The sequence below is a fragment of the Salvelinus fontinalis genome, chromosome 19 (genome assembly GCF_029448725.1).
Source record: "Salvelinus fontinalis isolate EN_2023a chromosome 19, ASM2944872v1, whole genome shotgun sequence".
Lineage (NCBI taxonomy): Eukaryota > Metazoa > Chordata > Actinopteri > Salmoniformes > Salmonidae > Salvelinus > Salvelinus fontinalis.
Window position 1 is genome coordinate 40,372,178 of NC_074683.1, and position 23,604 is coordinate 40,395,781.

General features: G+C 48.0%; 1 protein-coding gene across 1 annotated transcript; it reads right to left on the minus strand.

Annotated features, from left to right (window-relative positions):
• Positions 1 to 238: 238 nt before the first annotated feature.
• Positions 239 to 20,346, minus strand: LOC129816736 (ankyrin repeat domain-containing protein 50-like). Its single transcript, XM_055871556.1, has 4 exons — positions 19,233 to 20,346; positions 12,499 to 12,740; positions 1,855 to 5,394; positions 239 to 1,375 (listed from the first exon to the last, which is right to left on the minus strand). Exons 1-3 carry the CDS (start codon positions 19,652 to 19,654, stop codon positions 1,871 to 1,873), a joined length of 4,188 nt encoding a protein of 1,395 aa, XP_055727531.1. The 5' UTR covers positions 19,655 to 20,346; the 3' UTR covers positions 239 to 1,375; positions 1,855 to 1,870.
• Between the last annotated feature and the right edge of the window lie 3,258 nt (positions 20,347 to 23,604).

Consider the following 23,604-nt stretch of genomic DNA (forward strand, 5'->3'; position numbering starts at 1 on the left):
TGACCTCAGCAGGAGCAGAAAAGAGGCTACTAAGTTCTCATTCTAACTTTACTTTACAGAGAGCAGGCTACTGAGACAGACAGTGATGTGGCACTCAGTGGTGAGGCTGAGGCAGACTGCAATGCATTCTGGAGAAAGAAGAAGAGGAGGCAGACAGAGAGGAGGCAGACAGAGAGGAGGCAGACAGAGCGGTTAGCACAGTGGTTCCCAAACTTGGGGTCAAGGGCCCCGTGAGAAAATCTGTACTAGCCTTATCGAACAAGCAAAAAAATAAATATGAATGTCTCCACATGGCCTATCTTCCATATCGTCCAACATTAAAACGCAAACAACACAACTCTAAAAATGTCAGACGTTTTCATTTTGTCGCTGATGCTACGTGTCAGTGTTAAACCTTCTCTCATATCTCCCCCCTTTCAGAGGTATGACATTACAACTGTACAGCTAATGGCCTCGGTGTTTGCAGATGGGCTGAGGTGAATGAAGCAGCCGAGGGGTTAATGATGGGTTGTTCTACAAATAGCATTTCAAGGTACCCTCCCCCCTTCCAGAACCTCACTTAAACTCAAAACCCTAGTTACAGCCTTGGGTGGGATGACCAGAGGGTGGACTGGAGAGATCTCTTCCTCTCTGCATCTTCCCTGCTGAGGGTGGAGCGGAGAGGGTGGGATGACCAAAGGGTGGAGCAGAGATATCCCTTCCTCTCTCTCATCTTCTCTGCTGAGGGTAGAGCGGAGAGGGTGGGATGACCAGAGGGTGGAGCAGAGAGGGGGGGATGACCAGAGGGTGGAGCAGAGATATCCCTTCCTCTCTCTCATCTTCTCTGCTGATGGTAGAGCGGAGATATCCCTCTCTGCATCTTCTCTGCTGATGGTGGAGCGGAGAGGGTGGGATGACCAGAGGGTGGAGCAGAGAGGGGGGGATGACCAGAGGGTGGAGAAGAGATATCCCTTCCTCTCTCTCATCTTCTCTGCTGATGGTAGAGCGGAGATATCCCTCTCTGCATCTTCTCTGCTGATGGTGGAGCGGAGAGGGTGGGATGACCAGAGGGTGGAGCAGAGAGGGGGGGATGACCAGAGGGTGGAGCAGAGATATCCCTTCCTCTCTCTCATCTTCTCTGCTGATGGTAGAGCGGAGATATCCCTCTCTGCATCTTCTCTGCTGATGGTGGAGCGGAGAGGGTGGGATGACCAGAGGGTGGAGCAGAGAGGGGGGGATGACCAGAGGGTGGAGCAGAGATATCCCTTCCTCTCTCTCATCTTCTCTGCTGAGGGTGGAGGAGTGGAGAGGGGGGAATGACCAGAGGGTAGAGGGAGAGATCATCTGCCCGTAAGAGCCTTATTCACTGTGAAAATGTCCCTCGTCCACTTAGAACCTAAAACAGAGAATGCTGTCATTAAAATTCCAAACATTCCTCCAAATGTACCACATGAAAGAACAGGACACTGTGGACAGGACACTGCCGACAGGACACAGTGGCTGCTGGTTTTATGGTTTTATGGTGCCATCCTTGAGAGGCCACGTGTAATGGACCAATTCTGGTTTTAAAGGCGGTTTTACATAATACCACTGCAGACTTGACTTTCACTGTGGGGAAGATCAATATGATCAAATGTAAAATGGACCGAATGGACAGAAAGTACGGCCAACTGGAGTTCAGATAACGGCTGCTTTTGAGTAGGAGGTGGGTGAGAATTGATTTCTGACATAACAGCACTCCAACCTCAGCATCTCCTGAAGACTCACACAATGAATGATTGCCTACACACCGGGGGTCCCTTAGTCCCTTTCCTTAATGCTAGTGTTAAACTTAGTCTACTCCCTTTCTTTCTTCTGTGATAGACAGGTACTCACCGTAGGTGTCAGTAGTTCACAGGGGCGTCTCCCTCTTGTATAAGGCAGCGCTGGTGGGCCCTTCAAACTGCAGCTTGATGGCCTGTTTCAGGTTGAGCTGGGGGTCCGTGGTCGTCATGACCACCATGCAGGGAGGAGATAAGGCACTACCGGGGGTTATAGACATCTTCTGGTTCTCCTCCCGTGTCTCTCTCTGGGCCGGGCTCTGGAGCTCGTAAGGGTAGCCCATAGGGAGACAGTTCCTGTTTTTGGGGCCATCTTGTCCAGGCGTCACCCCTAGAGAAGCCATGACAGAGTTCCACCTCCCCCCTTCGTACTGAGACCTCTCCTCCTGGATCAGGCAGGGGGGTTTGTGTTTACTGGGATAGTCGAACCCTATTGGGCAGCCTTTGTAAGGCTGCTCAGAGTCATGTACCGTGGCCGTGACTGTGCAGAGGGTGGGTGGAGGAGGGCTGGCCTTAGGGCATCGGGCCCTGCGGCTGCTGCTGTGCAGGCTGCCATGGGCGGAGTCTGGCGGAGGCAGGGTGGAATGGCGAAATCGGCTGCGGGGGAGGGAGTGCTGCTGGATCTGCTGGGTGAAAGACAGGCTGTCAGCGGGGACGGTCTGCACCGTGGCCAGGGAGTGGGCTGTTGAAGAGGATGTCTGGGAGCTCTGGATGGAGTGGAAGTGCTCGGCTGTGGAGCCTGGGGAGCAGGAGGCCGAGGCTGAGGAGGCCGAGGCTGAGGAGGTGGAGGCGCCAGCCTCGTTACTCTCTGAGCAGGTTGAGTACAGGATCTTCACAGTGGATGACTTGGGCGACCGGGTGTTCGATTGGGGCAGAAGGCCTGAGTACGGTTTGGCTCCGTAGCTCTCCAGCATCCTGACGATAGTGAAGTGGCCCCGCTTTCCGGCTACCTTGACGGGGCTGCGGCCGTACTTGTCTATGTGGTCTGGGTTGGCTCCTCTCTCCAGCAGCATAGCCACAATGTTGGCGTGGCCCTCCTGAGCCGCGATGCTAAGTGCCGTGGCCCCCTGCTGGCGGCAGGCCAGATCCACGTTGACCCCGCTGACCTCCAGGAGTAGACAACCAGGCGCCACATGACCGCGCCAGGCTACAGAGTGCAGGGGGGGTCGTCCCTCCCCATCCTGGGCATTAGGGTCCGCCCCATGGCTCACCAGCAGCCCCACCGCCTCCAGGTTGCCCTGCCAGGTGGCCACGTGCAGCGCCGTACGCCCCTCCATGTCCCGGGACTCCAAGGGCACACCCCCTTTCTCTATGAGGAGGGCAGCCATGTCCAGATGTCCCTCCAGAACCAGGAGGTAGAGCAGCGGACGGCCCTCTGCGTCCCGTACGTCCGTGTCCGTGCCCCGCCTCATCAGTAGCTCCACCACCTCAGCGTGGTCCTCCAGGGCGGCGGCGCTCAGCGCAGAGTGGCCGTCGTACGCCCGGTGGTCGATGGGTGAGCGGTGGTCCAGCAGCAGCCTCACCGTGCCACAGTGGCCCTCCTGCGCGGCCAAGATGAGGGGCGTCCGTCCCTCGATGTCCATCTCTCCGACACGAGCCATGCTCCCACTCTCCATCAGGATGGCACAGATCCCCCGGTGGCCCTCGCAGGCGGCGGCGTGCAGCGGGGTCCAGCCCAGATCATCTTTATGGTTCTCATCCAGCCCTCGGTCCAGAAGTGCTCTGACCACCTCCACGCTGCCCTGTGCTGCTGCCAGGCTCAGAGCTGTACGACCCTCCCCATCGATGCTATCCACCGTAGCGCCCCAGAACAGCACCCTGCCCACTGTCTTAGTATGGCCCATGGCGGCAGCCGCCAGCAGCGGGGTGACAGCAGCAGAAGCGGCGGCGGCATGTAGCCCGGCACTCTCGTCTACGTCGGCCCCAGCCTCTAATAACAGTTCTACCACCTCCTCGTGACCTTCATATGCCGCCAGCAGCAGAGGGGTCATCCCATTCCTGTCCCTGTGCCCCGGGTCAGCCCCTCTCTCCAACAGCAGGCTGGCCACGTCTCCATAACCTTTGACCCCGGCTGCTGTGGGCACACAGAGCGCAGCCACGGACAAGGCAGTACGTCCGTCTCCATCGGCCAGGTCGACCTCTGCACAGTGGTCTAGCAGGATCTCTACTGCCTCCCTGTGTCCCATGTAGGCGGCAGCGATCAGTGGCGTGCGGCCCTCCCGGTCTGCCATGTCCACCTGCGCTTTGTAGTCCAGCAGTGTGAGGAGGATCTCCTCATGACCCCCCCAGGCTGCCGCCCTCAGCGCCGACCGGCCCTCTGCATCACACCCGTCCACGTTCGCCCCCGCATCTAGCAGCAGGTGCACTGCCTCAGTGTGACCCCCCCAGGCCGCTGACCGTAAGGCTGTCCAGCCCTCGCTGTCCGCGTGTTCCACCATCCTCACGGCGGCCTCCGGCTGCTGACCCCTGGCCCAGTCCAGCAGCATCTCCAGCACCTTAACATGGCCCTGCCTGGCAGACAGCGTCAGGGGTGTCTGGCCCTGGTGGTCACTGATCAGAGGGTCAGCCCCTCGGGACAGGAGCAGGACGGCCACGTCGGCTGAGCCTGCGTGGGCCGCGCTGGCCAGCAGGGTGCGTCCGTCTGTGGGGTCGGTCCGGTTCACACTGACCCCGCTGTCCAAGAGCACCCTCATTGAGTCCTGCCTCTCCAGCACCCGCCGGATGATGGTCCCCCCTTGTCCTGCACAGTGTACCCCCGTGCTGGGGCCTTTGTCTGGGGCGCAGGAGGGAGGGAACACCCCACTCTTCATCAGCAGCTGGAGGACCTCCTGCTTGACCAGGACAGGGGGCTGAGAGGCAGGGGAAGAGGGGTATGAGGAGCTAGCCAGAGGGGGCACATCTGCCCACAACAGCCATAGGGCCAGGAGGGCAGGTTTGTCCTTGTGCATGCCTGAGCTGATCAGGTGTGAGCCCATCTGACAGGTGTCCTCTGTGTTAAGGTGTGGGGCGCGCAGGGTGAGAGCCATGGCCAGCATGGTGTGTCCCTCAGACACGCTACACAGATACTTCTGGGTGCAATACTTCACGTCCGTCAGCCACTCTGCAAAACTAGCATGGAACAGAAGCTTGCTGCCTCCCGGCCCATCAATGAGCAGCGTAGACAGAGCCTTTAGCCTGCTCTGGAAGTCCATAGGGCTGAGGGACATGTCTTGGGTCCAAGTGGCGGTGTATATCTCCTGGGTAGTGAAGGGCCTAGGGGAGGCTAGGAGGGCGTTAAGGAGGGGCCTGACCTCAAGGAACAGGCACCTGGGGAAGAGTCTCTGGCAGAGCCACAGGTAGAGGCCGTTGAGGGTCCCGGGGATGTCTCGGATCTCCCGGAGCCCAACCAAGGCCCCCGCCACGCCGTCTAGCACCTGCTCCAGAAACAGGAAGCAGCCGCCACTCTTGATGTGCAGCAGGTTGAGCATGTCGGCTGTCTCGGGGGTCAGCTGACGGCGGAGCGCCCCTTCCTGGTCCAGCCTCCGCAAGATGTACTGCTGCACGTCCCGCACTGGCGCCGGCTTCCGCAGGTCATCCAGACACAGCTTACGGAAACCTGGAGGAGAGAGAGCGAGAGAGAGACAGAAAGAGAGAGAGGAGAGAGACTTATTGAAACTCACTTAGATTATTTTTCTGTTTTAGGAAGATGTATTGGACTTCCCTGCAAAGACAGATGTATAACGTACATTGAACTGCTGTCAGGCCAGGGAATCAGTTGAAGTCGGAAGTTGACATACACCTTAGCCAAATACATTAAAACTCAGTTTTTTCACAATTGCTGATATTTAATCCTAGTAAAAATGCCCCGTTTTAGGTCAGTTAGAATCACCACTTTATTTTAAGAATGTGAAATGTCAGAATAATAGTAAAGAGAATTATTTATTTCAGCTTTTATTTCTTTCATCACAATGCCAGTGGGTCAGAAGTTTACATACACTCAATTAGTATTTGGTAACATTGCCTTTAAATTGTTTAACTTGTGTCAAACGTTTAGGGTAGTATTCCACGAGCTTCCCTCAATAAGTTGGGTGAATTTTGGCCCATTCCTCCTGACAGAGCTGGTGTAACTGAGTCAGGTTTGTAGGCCTCCTTGCTCGCACACGCTTTTTCAGTTCTGCTACACATTTTCTATAGGATTGAGGTCAGGGCCTTGCGATGGCCACTCCAATACCTTGACTTTGTTGTCCTTAAGCCATTTTGCCACATCTTTGGAAGTATGCTTGGGGTCATTGTCCATTTGGAAGACCCATTTGCGACCAAGCTTTAACTTCCTGACTGATGTCTTGAGATGTTGCTTCAATATATCCGCGTACATTTCCTACCTCATGATGCCATCTATTTTGTGAAGTGCACCAGTCCCTCCTGCAGCAAAGCACCCCACAACATGATGCTGCTACCTCCGTGTTTCACGGTTAGGATGGTGTTCGTCGGCTTGCAAGACTCGCCCTTTTTCCTCCAAACATAACGATGGTCATTATGGCCAAACAGTTCTATTTTTGTTTCATCAGACCAGAGGACATTTCTCCAAAAAGTACGATCTTTGTCCCCATGTGCAGTTGCAAACCGTAGTCTGGCTTTTTTTATGGCGGTGTTGGAGCAGTGGCTTCTTCCTTGCTGAGGTCCCTTTCAGGTTATGTCGATATAGGAATCGTTTTACTGTGGATATAGATACTTTGTACCTGTTTCCTACAGCATCTTCACAAGGTCGTTTGCTGTTGTTCTGGGATTGATTTACACTTTTCGCACCAAAGTACATTAATCTCTAGGAGACAGAATGCTTCTCCTTCCTGAGTGGTATGATGGCTGCCTGGTCCCATGGTGTTTATACTTGCGTACTATTGTTTGTACAGATGAACGTGGTACCTTCAGGCGTTTGGAAATTGCTCCCAAGGATGAACCAGACTTGTGGTCTACAATTTTTTTTCTGAGGTCTTGGCTGATTTCTTTTGATTTTCCCATGATGTCAAGCAAAGAGTTTGAAGTTAGGCCTGGAAATACATCCACAGCTAGACCTCCAATTGACTCAAATGATGTCAACTAGCCTATCAGAAGCTTCTAAAGCCATGACCTCATTTTCTGGAATTTTCCAAGCTGTTTAAAGGCACAGTCAACATAGTGTATGTAAACTTCTGACCCACTGGAATTGTGATACAGTGAATTAAGTGAAATAATCTGTCTGTGAACAATTATTGGAAAAATAAATTGTGTCATGCACAAAGTAGATGTCCTAACTGACTTGCCAAAACTATAGTTTGTTAACAAGACATTTGTGGAGTGGTTGAAAAACGAGTTTTAATGACTCCAACCTAAGTGTATGTAAACCTCCGACTTTATATGTATGTATATATATATATGTATATATATATACACTATATATACATACGTATGTGGAGAGGCCATTTCAGCCACACCTGTTGCTGACAGGTGTATAAAATTGAGCACACAACCATGCAATCTCCATAGACAAACATTGCCAGTAGAATGGCCCATACTGATAATAATAGTAAAGACATCAACACTATTAAGATACCCATATGGACTCATGTAGTAACCGAAAAAGTGTTAAACAAATTTAAATATATTTTAGATTTTAGATTCTTCAAAGTAGCCACCCTTTGCCTTGATGACAGGTTTGCACACTCTTGGCATTCTCTCAACCAGCTTCATGAGGAATGCTTTTCCAACCGTCTTGAAGGAGATCCCACATATGCTGGGCACTTGTTGGCTGCTTTTCCTTCATTCTGCAATACAACTCATCGGAAACCATCTCAATTGGGTTGAGGTCGGGTTATTGTTGAGGCCAGGTCATCTGATGCAGCATCATCACACTCCTTATTGGTCAAATAGCCCTTACACAGCCTGGAGGTGTGTTTTGGGTCATTGTCTTGTTGAAAAACAAATGATAGTCCCACTAAGCGCAAACCAGATGTGATGGCGTATCGCTGCAGAATGCTGTGGTAGCCATGCTGGTTAAGTGTGCCTTGAATTCTAAATAAATCACCAACAATGTCACCAGTAAAGCACCCCCACACTACAACACCTCCTCCTCCATGTTTCACGGTGGGAACTAGACAAGCGAGATCATTTGTTCACCTACTCTGCATCTCACAAAAACACGGCGGTTGGAACCAAAAATCTGAAATTTGGACAGATGCCCACCGGTCTAATGGCCACTGCTTGTTTTTCTTGGCCCAAGCGAGTCTCTTCTTATTATTGGTGTTCTTTAGTAGTGGTTTCTTTTCAGCAATTCGACCATGAAGGCCTGATTCACGCAGTCTCCTCTGAACAGTTGATGTTGAGATGTGTCTGTTACTTGAACTCTGTGAAGCATTTATTTGGGCTGCAATTTCTGAGGCTGGTAACTCTAATGAACTTATCCTCTGCAGCAGAGATAACTCTGGGTCTTCCTTTCCTGTGGCAGTCTTCATGACAGCCAGTTTCATCATAGCGCTTTCAAAGTTTTAATAATTTTACGAATTGACTGACCTTCATGTCTTAAAGTAATGATGGACTGTCGTTTCAATTTGCTTATTTGAGCTGTTCTTGCCATAATATGGACTTGGTCTTTTACCAAATATGGCTATCTTCTGTATACCACCCCTACCTTGTCACAACACAACTGATTGACTCAAAGGCATTAAGAAGGAAAGAAATCCCACAAATTAACTTTTAACAAGGTACACCTGTTAATTGAAATGCATTCCAGATGACTACCTCATGAAGCTGGTTGAGAGAATGCTAGCTAAAAAATTAACTATAATGCCAATCCGTAGATTAACGTTAGTAGCACCCCGATCTCCTTCCGCAAAATCTTTTCCGTCTTTTTCTCCTGGAGTAAATCCCTCTCGTCCGACTAATGAAAGAGAAATTCTTCATCCAATTCAAGGTGAGTAATCGCTGTTCTGATGTCCAGACGCTCTTTTCAGTCATAAGAGACGGTAGCAGCAACATTATGTACAAAATAAGTTACAAACAAAACAATAACAAAAAATAAAAAATAGCACGGTTGCTTTAAGAGCCCATAAAATGGCAACCATCTTTTGTGGTGTTGTGCAGGATTGTGTTGGTGTCAGAGCTCTACAGTATTTAACGGTGTTGTGCAGGATTGTGTTGGTGTCAGAGAACTACAGTATTTAACGGTGTTGAGCAGGATTGTGTTGGTGTCAGAGCTCTACAGTATTTAACGGTGTTGAGCAGGATTGTGTTGGTGTCAGAGAACTACAGTATTTAACGGTGTTGTGCAGGATTGTGTTGGTGTCAGAGCTCTACAGTATTTAACGGTGTTGAGCAGGATTGTGTTGGTGTCAGAGCTCTACAGTATTTAACGGTGTTGAGCAGGATTGTGTTGGAAATAGAGTCTCTCTCTCCTCTCCAGAACGGACGTCTTCAGATGTCACCCACCCTGTGATAATGAGAGTGTGGGGTGTTTCTGTGCTTTGTTAAAACGAATGTAGTGCTGTGTGGGCAGTAAGAACTGGCATTCAGCACGCCAGACAAGGACAGGAATACAATGGTTGGTCGGTCCCCTCACTGCTTTGTTCCTGATCACGCCACAGTTGATCAAAATTAGCATTTTCTAACACTACCCACATTCTAATGACATTCAAATTTATTTTTGTTTTGTTGACCTTTTGTAGAAAAGCCTGACTTGAGATAGTGTCCATGCTATATGCTTGTAGAAAAGCCTGACTTGAGATATTGTCCATGCTATATGCTTGTAGAAAAGCCTGACTTGAGATAGTGTCCATGCTATGGGCTTGTAGAAAAGCCTGACTTTAAATATTGTCCATGCTATATGCTTGTAGAAAAGCCTGACTTGAGATAGTGTCCATGCTATGGGCTTGTAGAAAAGCCTGACTTTAAATATTGTCCATGCTATAGGCTTGTAGAAAAGCCTGACTTGAGATAGTGTCCATGCTATAGGCTTGTAGAAAAGCCTGACTTTAAATATTGTCCATGCTATATGCTTGTAGAAAAGCCTGACTTGAGATAGTGTCCATGCTATAGGCTTGTAGGAAAGCCTGACTTGAGATATTGTCCATGCTATAGGCTTGTAGAAAAGCCTGACTTGAGATATCGTCCATGTTTTATGCTTCAGGCTGGCAGGTACTCTAGTGGTTAGAGCATTGGGCCAGTAACCGAAAGGTTGCTGGATTGAATCCCCGAGCTGACATGGTACAAATCTGTCATTCTGCCCCTGAGCAAGGCAGTTAACCCACTGTTCACCGGGCGCTAAAGACGTGGATGCTGATTAAGGCAGCCCACCGCACCTCTCTGATTCAGAGGGGATTCAGTTGAAGGCATTCAGCTGTACAACTGAAAAGCCTAGCAGAAAAGCCTGATTTGAGATATTGTCCGTGTTGGAAACACATAGACTCTGTCAGCTGATGAGCCTAAGGGCACTACAGCTGTTCCAATCACCTTTACAGTAAACAACCATGTTAGGCTGTGTCTTGGCAAGAATGGTGGCGGATAACTTTGTTTCATGTTTACAAAAGCTAGTAAAATACTAATTCAACCGGTCTGGGTAGCAGCCTGAGGGGGTGCTTTCAAACACAAGCCATCTCACTCCACATACAGTACCAGTCAAACGTTTGGACCTACTCATTCAAGGGTTTTTCTTAATTTTTTACTATTTTCTACATTGTAGAATAATAGACATGACAACTATGGAATAACACATATGGAATCAAGTAGTCACCTTGTTAAAAGTTAATCTATGTAATGTCTTTCCATCTTAATGCATTTGAGTCAATCAGTTGTGTTGTGACAAGGTAGGGGTGGTATACAGAAGATAGCCCTATTTGGTAAAAGACCAAGTCCATATTTTTTTTATTTTAACATTATTTTACCAGGTAAGTTGACTGAGAACACGTTCTCATTTGCAGCAACGACCTGGGGAATAGTTACAGGGGAGAGGAGGGGGATGAATGAGCCAATTGTAAACTGGGGATTATTAGGTGACCATGATGGTTTGAGGGCCAGATTGGGAATTTAGCCAGGACACCGGGGTTAACACCCCTACTCTTACGATAAGTGCCATGGGATCTTTAATGACCTCAGAGAGTCAGGACACCCGTTTAACGTCCCATCCGAAAGACGGCACCCTACACAGGGCAGTGTCCCCAATCACTGCCCTGGGGCATTGGGATATTTTTTAGACCAGAGGAAAGAGTGCCTCCTACTGGCCCTCCAACACCACTTCCAGCAGCATCTGGTCTCCCATCCAGGGACTGACCAGGACCAACCCTGCTTAGCTTCAGAAGCAAGCCAGCAGTGGTACGCAGGGTGGTATGCTGCTGGATTTATGGCATATTATGGCAAGAACAGTTCAAATAAGCAAAGAGAAACGACCTTCGATTATTACTTTAAGACGTGAAGGTCAGTCAATGTGGAACGTTTCAGGAACTTTGAAAGTTTCTTCAAGTGCTGTCGCAAATAACCATCAAGCACTTTGTTGAAACTGGCTCTCATGAGGACCGCCACAGGACAGGAAGACCCAGAGTTACCTCTGCTGCAGAGGATATGATGAAACTGGCTCTCATGAGGACCGCCACAGGAAAGGAAGACCCAGAGTTACCTCTGCTGCAGAGGATATGATGAAACTGGCTCTCATGAGGACCGCCACAGGAAAGGAAGACCCAGAGTTACCTCTGCTGCAGAGGATATGATGAAACTGGCTCTCATGAGGACCGCCACAGGAAAGGAAGACCCAGAGTTACCTCTGCTGCAGAGGATATGATGAAACTGGCTCTCATGAGGACCGCCACAGGAAAGGAAGACCCAGAGTTACCTCTGCTGTAGAGGATATGATGAAACTGGCTCTCATGAGGACCACCACAGGAAAGGAAGACCCAGAGTTACCTCTGCTGCAGAGGATATGATGAAACTGTCTCTCATGAGGACCGCCACAGGAAAGGAAGACCCAGAGTTACCTCTGCTGCAGAGAATATGATGAAACTGTCTCTCATGAGGACCGCCACAGGAAAGGAAGATCCAGAGTTACCTCTGCTGCAGAGGATAAGTTCATTAGAGTTACCAGCCTCAGAAATTGCAGCCCAAATAAATGCTTCACAGAGTTCAAGAAACAGACACATCAACTGTTCAGAGGACACTGTGTGAAACTGGCCGTCATGGTCAAATTGCTGAAAAGAAACCACTACTAAAGGACACCAATAAGAAGAAGAGACTTGCTTGGGCCAAGAGATGTTTGGTTTCAACCACCATGTCTTTGTGAGACGCAGAGTAGGTGAATGGATGATCTCTGCATGTGTAGTTCCCACCGTGAAGCATGGAGGTGTGATGGTGTGGGGATGCTTTGCTGGAGACACTGTCTGTGATTTATTTAAAATTCAAGGCACATTTAGTGGGACTATCATTTGTTTTTCAACAGGACAATGACCCACCATGTGGAAACTTCTTCAAGACTGTTGGAAAAACATTCCAGGTGAAGCTGGTTGAGAGAATGTCATCAAGGCAAAGGGTGGCTACTTTGAAGAATCTCAAATTTAAAATCTATTTTTGATTTGTTCAACACTTGAGAGGAATATTTACACCTGCATTGCTGTTTGGGGCTTTAGGCTGGGTTCAGCACTTTGTGACATCATCTGATGTAAGAAGGGCTTTATAAATACATTTGACTGAGACAGTCCACACATACCTGCGAACATCTTACACACTGCCTTGTTCTGTCTGCGTACAGAGCAGACCAGGAGCAGCCAGCTGGGGAAGAGGTGCTGGTGGCTAGACAGGAGCTCTGAGATAGAGCTGTACCTCCCCGGAGCCCCAGCACTGCAGGACCCATCACCGACCCCATACTCACACCCCGAGTCCAGGGAGTCCACAACCAGAAACAAGGGCTGCCCTGGAGGAGGAAGGCCCAGCAAAGGCAATAATACTGCCCTGGAGAGAAAGAGAGAGAGAGAGGAATGTAGCTGGTATTTCATCACACGTTGTAAATTAACAGATCAGATTTTCATTTTATTTATTTAACTAGGCAAGTCAGTTAAGAACAGACTCTTGTTTACAATGGCGGCCTAGGAACAGCGGGTTAACTGCCTTGTTCAGGGGCAGAACGCCAAATATTTACCTTGTGAGCTCGGGGATTCGATCTAGCAACCTTTCGGTTACCGGCCCAACACTCTAACCACTAGGCTACCTTCCGCCCCAAATAGCTGCAGTAATATACATAATTGCATCGTTCAGTGACTGACTGTCTGAACACGAATGTCCATGGTTGAAGCTACTGTAATGAAACATAGTGAAGGCTGGTGTCATAAAACAGGGCTCCGGGCAGCCGAGCGGAAATGGAGGAAAACTCGCCTCCCTGCGGACCTGGCATCCTTTCACTCCCTCCTCTCTACATTTTCCTCTTCTGTCTCTGCTGCTAAAGCCACTTTCTACCACTCTAAATTCCAAGCATCTGCCTCTAACCCTAGGAAGCTCTTTGCCACCTTCTCCTCCCTCCTGAATCCTCCTCCCCCTCCCCCCCCTTCTCCCTCTCTGCAGATGACTTCGTCAACCATCTTGAAAAGAAGGTCGACGACATCCGATCCTCGTTTGCTAAGTCAAACGACACCGCTGGTTCTGCTCACACTGCCCTACCCTGTGCTTTGACCTCTTTCTCCCCTCTCTCTCCAGATGAAATCTCGCTTCTGGTGACGGCCGGCCGCCCAACAACCTGCCCGCTTGACCCTATCCCCTCCTCTCTTCTCCAGACCATTTCCGGAGACCTTCTCCCTTACCTCACCTCGCTCATCAACTCATCCTTGACCGCTGGCTACGTCCCTTCCGTCTTCAAGAGAGCGAGAGTTGCACCCCTTCTGAAAAAACCTACACTCGATCCCTCCGATGTCAACAACTACAGACCAGTATCCCTTCTTTCTTTTCTCTCCAAAACTCTTGAACGTGCCGTCCTTGGCCAGCTCTCCTGCTATCTCTCTCAGAATGACCTTCTTGATCCAAATCAGTCAGGTTTCAAGACTAGTCATTCAACTGAGACTGCTCTTCTCTGTATCACGGAGGCGCTCCACACTGCTAAAGCTAACTCTCTCTCCTCTGCTCTCATCCTTCTAGACCTATCGGCTGCCTTCGATACTGTGAACCATCAGATCCTCCTCTCCACCCTCTCCGAGTTGGGCATCTCCGGCGCGGCCCACGCTTGGATTGCGTCCTACCTGACAGGTCGCTCCTACCAGGTGGCGTGGCGAGAATCTGTCTCCTCACCACGTGCTCTCACCACTGGTGTCCCCCAGGGCTCTGTTCTAGGCCCTCTCCTATTCTCGCTATACACCAAGTCACTTGGCTCTGTCATAACCTCACATGGTCTCTCCTATCACTGCTATGCAGACGACACACAATTAATCTTCTCCTTTCCCCCTTCTGATGACCAGGTGGCGAATCGCATCTCTGCATGTCTGGCAGACATATCAGTGTGGATGACGGATCACCACCTCAAGCTGAACCTCGGCAAGACGGAGCTGCTCTTCCTCCCGGGGAAGGACTGCCCGTTCCATGATCTCGCCATCACGGTTGACAACTCCATTGTGTCCTCCTCCCAGAGCGCTAAGAACCTTGGCGTGATCCTGGACAACACCCTGTCGTTCTCAACTAACATCAAGGCGGTGGCCCGTTCCTGTAGGTTCATGCTCTACAACATCCGCAGAGTACGACCCTGCCTCACACAGGAAGCGGCGCAGGTCCTAATCCAGGCACTTGTCATCTCCCGTCTGGATTACTGCAACTCGCTGTTGGCTGGGCTCCCTGCCTGTGCCATTAAACCCCTACAACTCATCCAGAACGCCGCAGCCCGTCTGGTGTTCAACCTTCCCAAGTTCTCCCACGTCACCCCGCTCCTCCGCTCTCTCCACTGGCTTCCAGTTGAAGCTCGCATGCGCTACAAGACCATGGTGCTTGCCTACGGAGCTGTGAGGGGAACGGCACCTCAGTACCTTCAGGCTCTGATCAGGCCCTACACCCAAACAAGGGCACTGCGTTCATCCACCTCTGGCCTGCTCGCCTCCCTACCACTGAGGAAGTACAGTTCCCGCTCAGCCCAGTCAAAACTGTTCGCTGCTCTGGCACCCCAATGGTGGAACAAACTCCCTCACGACGCCAGGACAGCGGAGTCAATCACCACCTTCTGGAGACACCTGAAACCCCACCTCTTTAAGGAATACCTAGGATAGGATAAAGTAATCCTTCTGACCCCCCCCCCCCCCCCTTAAAAGACTTAGACGCACTATTGTAAAGTGGCTGTTCCACTGGATATCTTAAGGTGAATGCACCAATTTGTAAGTCGCTCTGGATAAGAGCGTCTGCTAAATGACTTAAATGTAAATGTAAATGATAAAGGTAGAACAGAACTGTGGTATCAACCGTGGGGGTTTTCCTGAGGAAACAGCTTCTACATTCACCAGGGCTATGGGTGTTACATCTGTCCTGCTCAGGCAAGCCTTTCAGCCCCACTCGCCCTGTTTCAACTCCCTCACCCAGTCTCACTCCCTAACCCTGTCTCCCTAGGCCAGGGTAGAGTGATCCAGTGACTCAGGTCTAAAGAAGCTCTGGGATTTCCTGTACCGCCCTGGGCACACACACACACACACACACACACACACACACACACACACACACACACACACACACACACACACACACACACACACACACACACACCACACCACACCACACCACACCACACCACACCACACCACACCACACCACACACACACAGGACTGTAGTCTCTGCCAGCCTTCTTATCAAAAGCCCTGTTCTACAGCTGTATATTTACTAACTATAGCATAGTAACAACAGACACAGTAGATTTACTAACTACATTATAGTAACAACAGACACAGTAGATGTACTAACTATAGCATAGTAACAACAGACACAGTAGATTTACTAACTATAGCATAGTAACAACAGACACAGTAGATTTACTAACTGTAGCATAGTAACAACAGACACAGTAGATTTACTAACTGTAGCATAGTAACAACAGACACAGTAGATTTACTAACTGTAGCATAGTAACAACAGACACAGTAGATTTACTAACTATAGCATAGTAACAACAGACACAGTAGATTTACTAACTATAGCATAGTAACAACAGACACAGTAGATTGACTAACTATAGCATAGTAACAACAGACACAGTAGATTTACTAACTATAGCATAGTAACAACAGACACACCTGGACAGGACACCTCTACAGGGTTCTATAGTCCTCTGGGACGGAGGTGGGCTTCACACCATACTTAGGCCATGTGACATCCACGCAGTGTACTGTGTGTGTGTGTGTGTGTGTGCGTGCGTGTGTGTGACATAATGAGGGCGATGACACGATGGTGCTGTATTTTGTTTTAACACCGTCTCTCACACCTGGTAGTACAGTACAACACGCTGCAGCAGACGTAGAAACCTAACGAAGTGATAAATGTGACACGTTAAAACGTTTTGTAACCACACATATATAAAGTGTTTGATAGGTTGAGACTGTGTTAAAAAAAAAGAAAGAAGGTACTATTCACAGAGAGAGCTGAATAACAGCCTTGGTCATTCACAAACATTCAACAATGGAGTAACACTCCTACGCTTCAACGATCTCTCTTAGAAGTATCCAAAGGAAGGTGTCAGCTAATGTAAACGTAAGATATAGTCTAGTGAGCACAATTGTAAAAGTCTCCCTCCCCTCCCCCACTACTCAACGCTGAACAATACACTAAGCTCAAGTTTTATGTAAAAGCACTTAGTGCCTTTTGAGAGAGGGGATTTGAACGCAGGCTCCAGTCTAAAACCATTTAGATCACAGGCTTTATCACACTTATGGTATAAGTGGAGCACACCCTGTGTATGTGAGCACACGCCGTGTGTGCACAGAGCCAGGTTAATGACCCTTTAATTGACTCAGGGCTTCCTGCCCCATCCTGTCATCGTGGTACTGGCCCGAAGGCTGACCTTTGAACCCACAGCCCTGCTGTGATTGTACAGTGTAAGCTAAGCGGGTTGTTATATGTTGTTAACGACTCTAATGGCTACAGCTATCATTTATATGGTGTTAACGATGCTAATGGCTACAGCTAGCATTAAATGTTGTTAACGACTCTAATGGCTACAGCTAGCATTTATATGGTGTTAACGATGCTAATGGCTACAGCTATCATTTATATGGTGTTAACGATGCTAATGGCTACAGCTAGCATTTATATGTTGTTAACGACTCTAATGGCTACAGCTAGCATTTATATGGTGTTAACGATGCTAATGGCTACAGCTAGCATTTATATGTTGTTAACGACTCTAATGGCTATAGCTAGCATTTATATGTTGTTAACGACTCTAATGGCTACAGCTAGCATTTATATGGTGTTAATGATGCTAATGGCTACAGCTAGCATTTATATGGTGTTAACGACTCTAATGGCTACAGCTAGCATTTATATGGTGTTAACGATGCTAATGGCTACAGCTAGCATTTATATGTTGTTAATGACTCTAATGGCTACAGCTAGCATTTATATGTTGTTAACGACTCTAATGGCTACAGCTAGCATTTATATGGTGTTAATGACTCTAATGGCTACAGCTAGCATTTATATGGTGTTAACGATGCTAATGGCTACAGCTAGCATTTATATGGTGTTAATGATGCTAATGGCTACAGCTAGCATTTATATGTTGTTAACGACTCTAATGGCTACAGCTAGCATTTATATGGTGTTAACGAATTCAAATTCAAGGATCCTCTGTATATGCTTTCACCATCACTCCAAGCTCGTGTTTCCTCTGATAGTGTTCACATGACAGTGGCTCAACCGCAGCCACTTTCTCTCACTCAGGCTCCGAATGCACACAGCTCCCTCCAGGCTATGGGTCAGGGGAATATGGAATGTAGCCCTATACTTCACACCAGAAACACAGCAAACAGAAGAGAGAGAGCGTGAGCGTTCCTCCGCCGTCCACAACCATCCCCAGAGTCAGCACGACAGCAGCAGACAGACAGAGAGGGTCCTCGTAAGAATGGCGACCTCACCAAGCGGTACCAACGACTCCGTTTTTGCGACTCGAGGCAACGCATTTTTCATGTCTTTGTTCTTTTTTTCTGAAAGGACGTGTCGTAAATAGCATTGTAGCATTCATTCATACTGGAGGACCATTGTGAGAGCGTTGAATGGCTTGTCTTATTAGGGGATAAATAAATAAATAAATAAACCAAGGAAGCGAGACAATCACTTGCTTTTTTTTCTGTGGTACTTTTGGCCCTCTTTGTTTGACTGAGCAGCACTAGCAGTGACAGGCTTTTAGAAGTACAGTGTAAATAGAATCTGAATGTCAATGCAATTTTTATTTAACCTTTATTTAACTAGGCAAGTCAGTTAAGAACAAATTCTTATTTACAATGATGTCCTACCAAAAGGCAAAAGGCCTCCTGTGGGGACGGGGGCTGGGATAAAAAAGTAATATATATAAATACAAATATATAGGACAAAACACGCATCACGACAAGAGAGACAACACAACAGTACATAAAGAGAGAACTAAGACAACAACATAGCAAGGCAACAACACATGACAACAACATGGTAGCAACACAACATGGCAGCAGCACAACATGGTAAGAGCACAAAACATGGTACAAAAATGATTGGGCACAGCCAACAGCACAAAGGGCAAGAAGGTAGAGACAACAATACATCATGCAAAGCAGCCACAACTGTCAGAGTGTCCATGATTGAGTCTTTGAATGAAGAGATGGAGATAAAACTGTCCAGTTTGAGTGTTTGTTGCAGCTCATTCCAGTCGCTAGCTGCAGCGAACTGAAAAGAGGAGCGACCCAGGGATGTGTGTACTTTGGGGACCTTTAACAGAATGTGAATGTCAGAACGGGTGTTGTATGTGGAGGATGAGGGCTGCAGTATATATCTCAGATAGGGGGGAGTGAGGACTAAGAGATGACCAGTTTACAGAGGAGTCTAGAGTGCAGCGATATGTCTTATAAGGAGCAATGGTGGCAAATCTGATGGCCGAATGGTAAACTCCCTGTTATCTGTAGGAAGTAGTCTAGGACAGTTAACTAGGAGAAGCTTGATGGTTGTGTAATTTATTTCACTTTCCAAATACATTATGCTAATACGACTATTCATATGTTACTGTGAAAGTGTGACTATTATGTCAAATCAAGCAATGGGTATTTTTCCCAGACGTACTTATCAATCTGAGTGACTCAATGTTTGAGTTTGACAACCCTTGAAATGTCTCTATAGAAATGTCACATCCGCTTCTGCAGACAATGTATTGAATTCACATCAAAGCAGAGCAATTCACAAAGCCGTCTAGATAAGTTGATTAGTAATGCTAGAGAGTAATAGAGGGGGTATAGAGTGCAGACCTTTTGAAGGTGTCATCCGGGTCCCTCTGGCAGTGTAGGGGCTCCAAGGTGGGAGCCACCAAGGGGGTGTCCAGTGTGTCCCTGTACCCCAGGGGGAGGAGGGGGCTGACCCTTAGCTGATCCACCAGGCCCAGTACAAACCTCCACACCGCCATGCTCCTCCCATCCTCCCGCTGGCAGAAGTGAAACCCCAAACAGCGGGGTGCCAGCCCGACCCCCAGCCCTGCGTCCGATGTGGGCCATACTGCCTCCGTGCATAGGGCTGTCTTCCCTGCCCCGGGCCCCCCAGTTACCAGGACCCCCGGGGGCCGGCCAGGAGTGGACCTGGCCTCCAGACAGCGCCGGAGCTTTTCCAGGGCCCATTCCCGGCAGTAGAAGCGGCGGCCCCGTAGCAGGCTGGTGCTATGGCTGCTGCCACTCATCGGGCCCCTGGGAAACAACCAGGAGTCACTCCACCACGGGCCCAACGTCCCATACTTCTCTCTCCAGTTCCTCTTGTACTTTTGCTTTTGATATGAATGGACAATTGTAGACTATTTTATGGATTATACACCTCTGGCAGCTTTGGTAGTGTCAGGATACTTTCCTTGAGTGTCCTAAAAGTTCTGCGTCAGATGTTATGTTCTAGTGGCTCCTCCAGGTACCATCCTAGTCCCTTAATCCTTCCCCTGTGGTCAATTAGGATCAGTCCCCTGGACACTCAGGTGTGTGGAGTGAGATCCTTTAGTCTCTCCACAGGTTCCTCCAGTCAATCAGTGTGTCCCTGCCATCTCAACCGGGATCCGCAGGTGAGAAATACAAGGAAAAGGTTAATGGATAGAAAACAGAATAGAGCTGCGGCTGCTACACGGTTCCAGTACCGGCTCTGTTTTTCACACTGCTGCTCCTCTCCTCTGTCTGAGATAGAGAGAGAGAGACAGAGAGAGAGACAGAGAGAGTGTCAGACCGTGAGAGATTGCGACGAGGGATTACCCCAGATAAGATATCCTTGTTCTGCCTTCCTCCGTGCTGCTTGCTGCTGAAAGTCCTGCTTTCTCTCGTTGCGATTCCTACATTTGTCTCAAAGTTTCTTCCCTCTCCGTACAGTTGCCTCAGATGAAATTCCCTCCTCTTTCACACGCCCTCTCCTTCCCTCCCTCCCTCCCTCTCTCTCTCTCCCTCCCCCCCTCTCTCCCTCTCTCCCTCCCTCCCCCTCTCTTTCTCTCCCTCCTTCCCTCCCTCTATCCCCCCCATTTCTCAGCATGTCAGGGCATGTATTGAAGTAGAGTGGCATTTAAACTGTGAGTCAGAGACAGGGAGGGAGAGTAACGAAAAGAAGAAGAGAGAGCATATTGGAACGTGAGCGATCTAAAGAGAGGAGGAGTTGGATTGCTTGTTTGGGGTCAAAGTTCATCCACAGCAGCATGCTATAACTGAGGCTTTCACACCGCTCCTGAGTCCCTCCTGTCCAGGGATTGGCTCAAGGAGGGAGGGAGTATGTGAATGAGCTCCAGAACTCCTGTATAAGTACACCTCACATGGTTATTATTAAACAGATGTGATGAAGCAGAACCCATGCTGCTGTTATTGCAGGATTCAGGATGGAACCAACCTTTCACTAAGTTGCTGACAAAGCCACTTTATGTAGTCTGACTGTTTCCACAATTTGTGAGGAAAGCAATGCGAGGCTCAGAGAGGTGTTTTCAAAAACGCTACTTTCGAGTTTTTAACAGTTATATCATTGTTTTATTATGAACTATCTATGAGGTAATGTAAAAAGAAAATACATGAATTTGGTCATTCTCTGTGACATCCAGAGAATCTAGGGTATTTGTTCAAAGCCCTCTGTGAAGACTTAACTAGTCTATGGAAGAATGTCAATTACATTATATTACTTCAGTGAATCAATCCATAATGTATCAAATCAATACATGAACCAATCAATCAATTAATCAATCAGCTTCTTTCAACTCAAAAGCCCCTATAGGGTACTGAGTCTTGTAGAATCTGTTTAACTTCTACTTGCACACAATCCCGGATCCGGGAGCACCCCCATCAGTAAAAAAGCTGACTAGCATAGCCTAGCATAGCGTCACAAGTAAATACTAGCATCTAAATATCATTAAATCACAAGTCCAAGACTCCAAATGAAAGACAAAGATCTTGTGAATACAGCCAATATTTCAGATTTTTTAAGTGTTTTACAGCAAAAACACAATATCGCATTATATTAGCTTTATATTAGCTTACTACAATAGCCAACCACACAACAGCATTGATTCAAGCCAACAATAGCGATAACGAATAAACCAGCAAAAGATATAATTTTTTTCACTAACCTTCTCAAACTTCTTCAGATGACAGTCTATAACATCATATTACACAATACATGTAGAGTTTGTTCGAAAATGTGCATATTTAGCGGCACAAATCGTGGTTATACAATGAGAATAGTAGCCAAGCTGCCAACAATATGTCGGGAGAAATCTTGGAAGAGGCACCTAATCTAATCAGTAACTAAGTTTAAACTTGACTAAAAAATACAGGTTGGACAGCAAACGGGAGCTTTCTAGAACGCCATCCTGAGGTCTGTCTTCCATCATGGCGAAGGGAAGAAAGAGAGGACCCCACGTTGCCAGCCCATTTATAAGGCCTCAGATCTGCCTAGCAACTCCATTTCAATTCTCACTATTTGCTGACATCCAGGGGAAGGCGTATGCAGTGCATCTCAACCAATAGAAGACATGCAAATTAATAAACCGACCTCAGAACAGCCTGCAGATTTCAGATTTCTCACTTCCTCATAGGAAAATTGCTCCAACTCGAGTTCTGTTTTACTCACAGATATAATTCAAACGGTTTTAGAAACTAGAGAGTGTTTTCTATCCAATAGTAATAATAATATGCATATTGTATGAGCAGGAATTGAGTACGAGGCAGTTTAATTTGGGAACGAAATTATTACAAAGTGAAAACAGCACCCCCTATTGAGAAAAGGTTTTAAGTCACTTCCTGTGGTGGAAGGAACAGCTAGGTACCTGATGGGTAGTTCACAAAGCGGCCTGACCACATGATCTGTCGGTCTGATCACATGACCTGGCTCGAAATGAGGAAGATAATAGAAACCAGGCGAAACTGAGGACGCACGGATGAGATATAAACTAGCAGCAAAAAAAAGAACATTGTCATCTCAGCTTGCTTGCCAGAGTGAATTCTATTGTAAGTAGTTAGCTAACTAAAAATGTTTGAGAAAAGCTACATAGCTACATCATACCCTACGTTTGACATACGATTATTTTGTAGCTAGCTAGCTAAATCCGTGTACTAGCTAACTAACTTAGCTAGTAGTAACAGTAGTGAGTTAGTCCAATATGTACGCTGCTTAATGAGCCCCCTTGCCTGCCTAAATTGTAATGCGTTAGCTAGCTAGCTCAGAACCACGTAGCTACACAACACGACCAAAAGTATGTGGACACCAGTTGGAGTTACAATTCATCCCAAAGGTGTTCGATGGTGTTTGAGGTCAGGGCTCTGTGTAGGCCAGTCAAGGTCTTCCACACCGATCTCGACAAACAATTTCTGTATGGACCTCACTTTGTGCATGGGGGTGATTGTCATGCTGAAAGAGGAAAGGACCTTTCCCAAACTGTTACCACAAAGTTGGAAGCACAGAATCGTCTAGAATGTCATTGTATGCTGTAGCGTTAAGATTTCCCTTCACTGGAACTAAAGGGCCCAAACCATAAAAACCTCCCCAGACCATTATTCCTCCTACCCCAAACATTACAGTTGGCACTATACATTGGGGCAGGTAGCGTTCTACTGGCATCCGCCAAACCCAGATTAGTCCGTCGGACTGCCAGATGGATTAAGATGGCGCCGACAGACATGGTCGCCTCACTTCACGTCCTTAGGAAACTATGCAATCTTTTTTTTTTTTTTTTATGGATTTGAAGAGTGATTCATCACTCCAAAGAACGTGTTTCCACTGGCATGATTCATCACTCCAGAGACCGTGTTTTCACTGCTTCAGAGTACAATGGCGGCGAGCCACTCCAGCTGACGCTTGGCATTGCGCATGGGAATCTTAGGCTGGTCAGCCATGGAAATCCATTTCCTTGTAGTTCTAGCAGGACAGAAATTTGACAAAGTAACTTGTTGGAAAGGTGGCATCCTATGACGGTGCCACATGGAATGTCATTGATCTCTTCAGAAAGCCCAGTCTACTGCAAATGTTTGTCTGTGGAGATTACATGGCTTTGTGTGTTACGTTTGTTTAGAGATGGATTAGACCAAGGTGCAGCGTGGTAGGCGGCAATCTTACTTTTATTAAAATGAACACCGAAAAACAACAAAATACAAAACGAACGTAAAGTTCTGGAGGCTACACAGC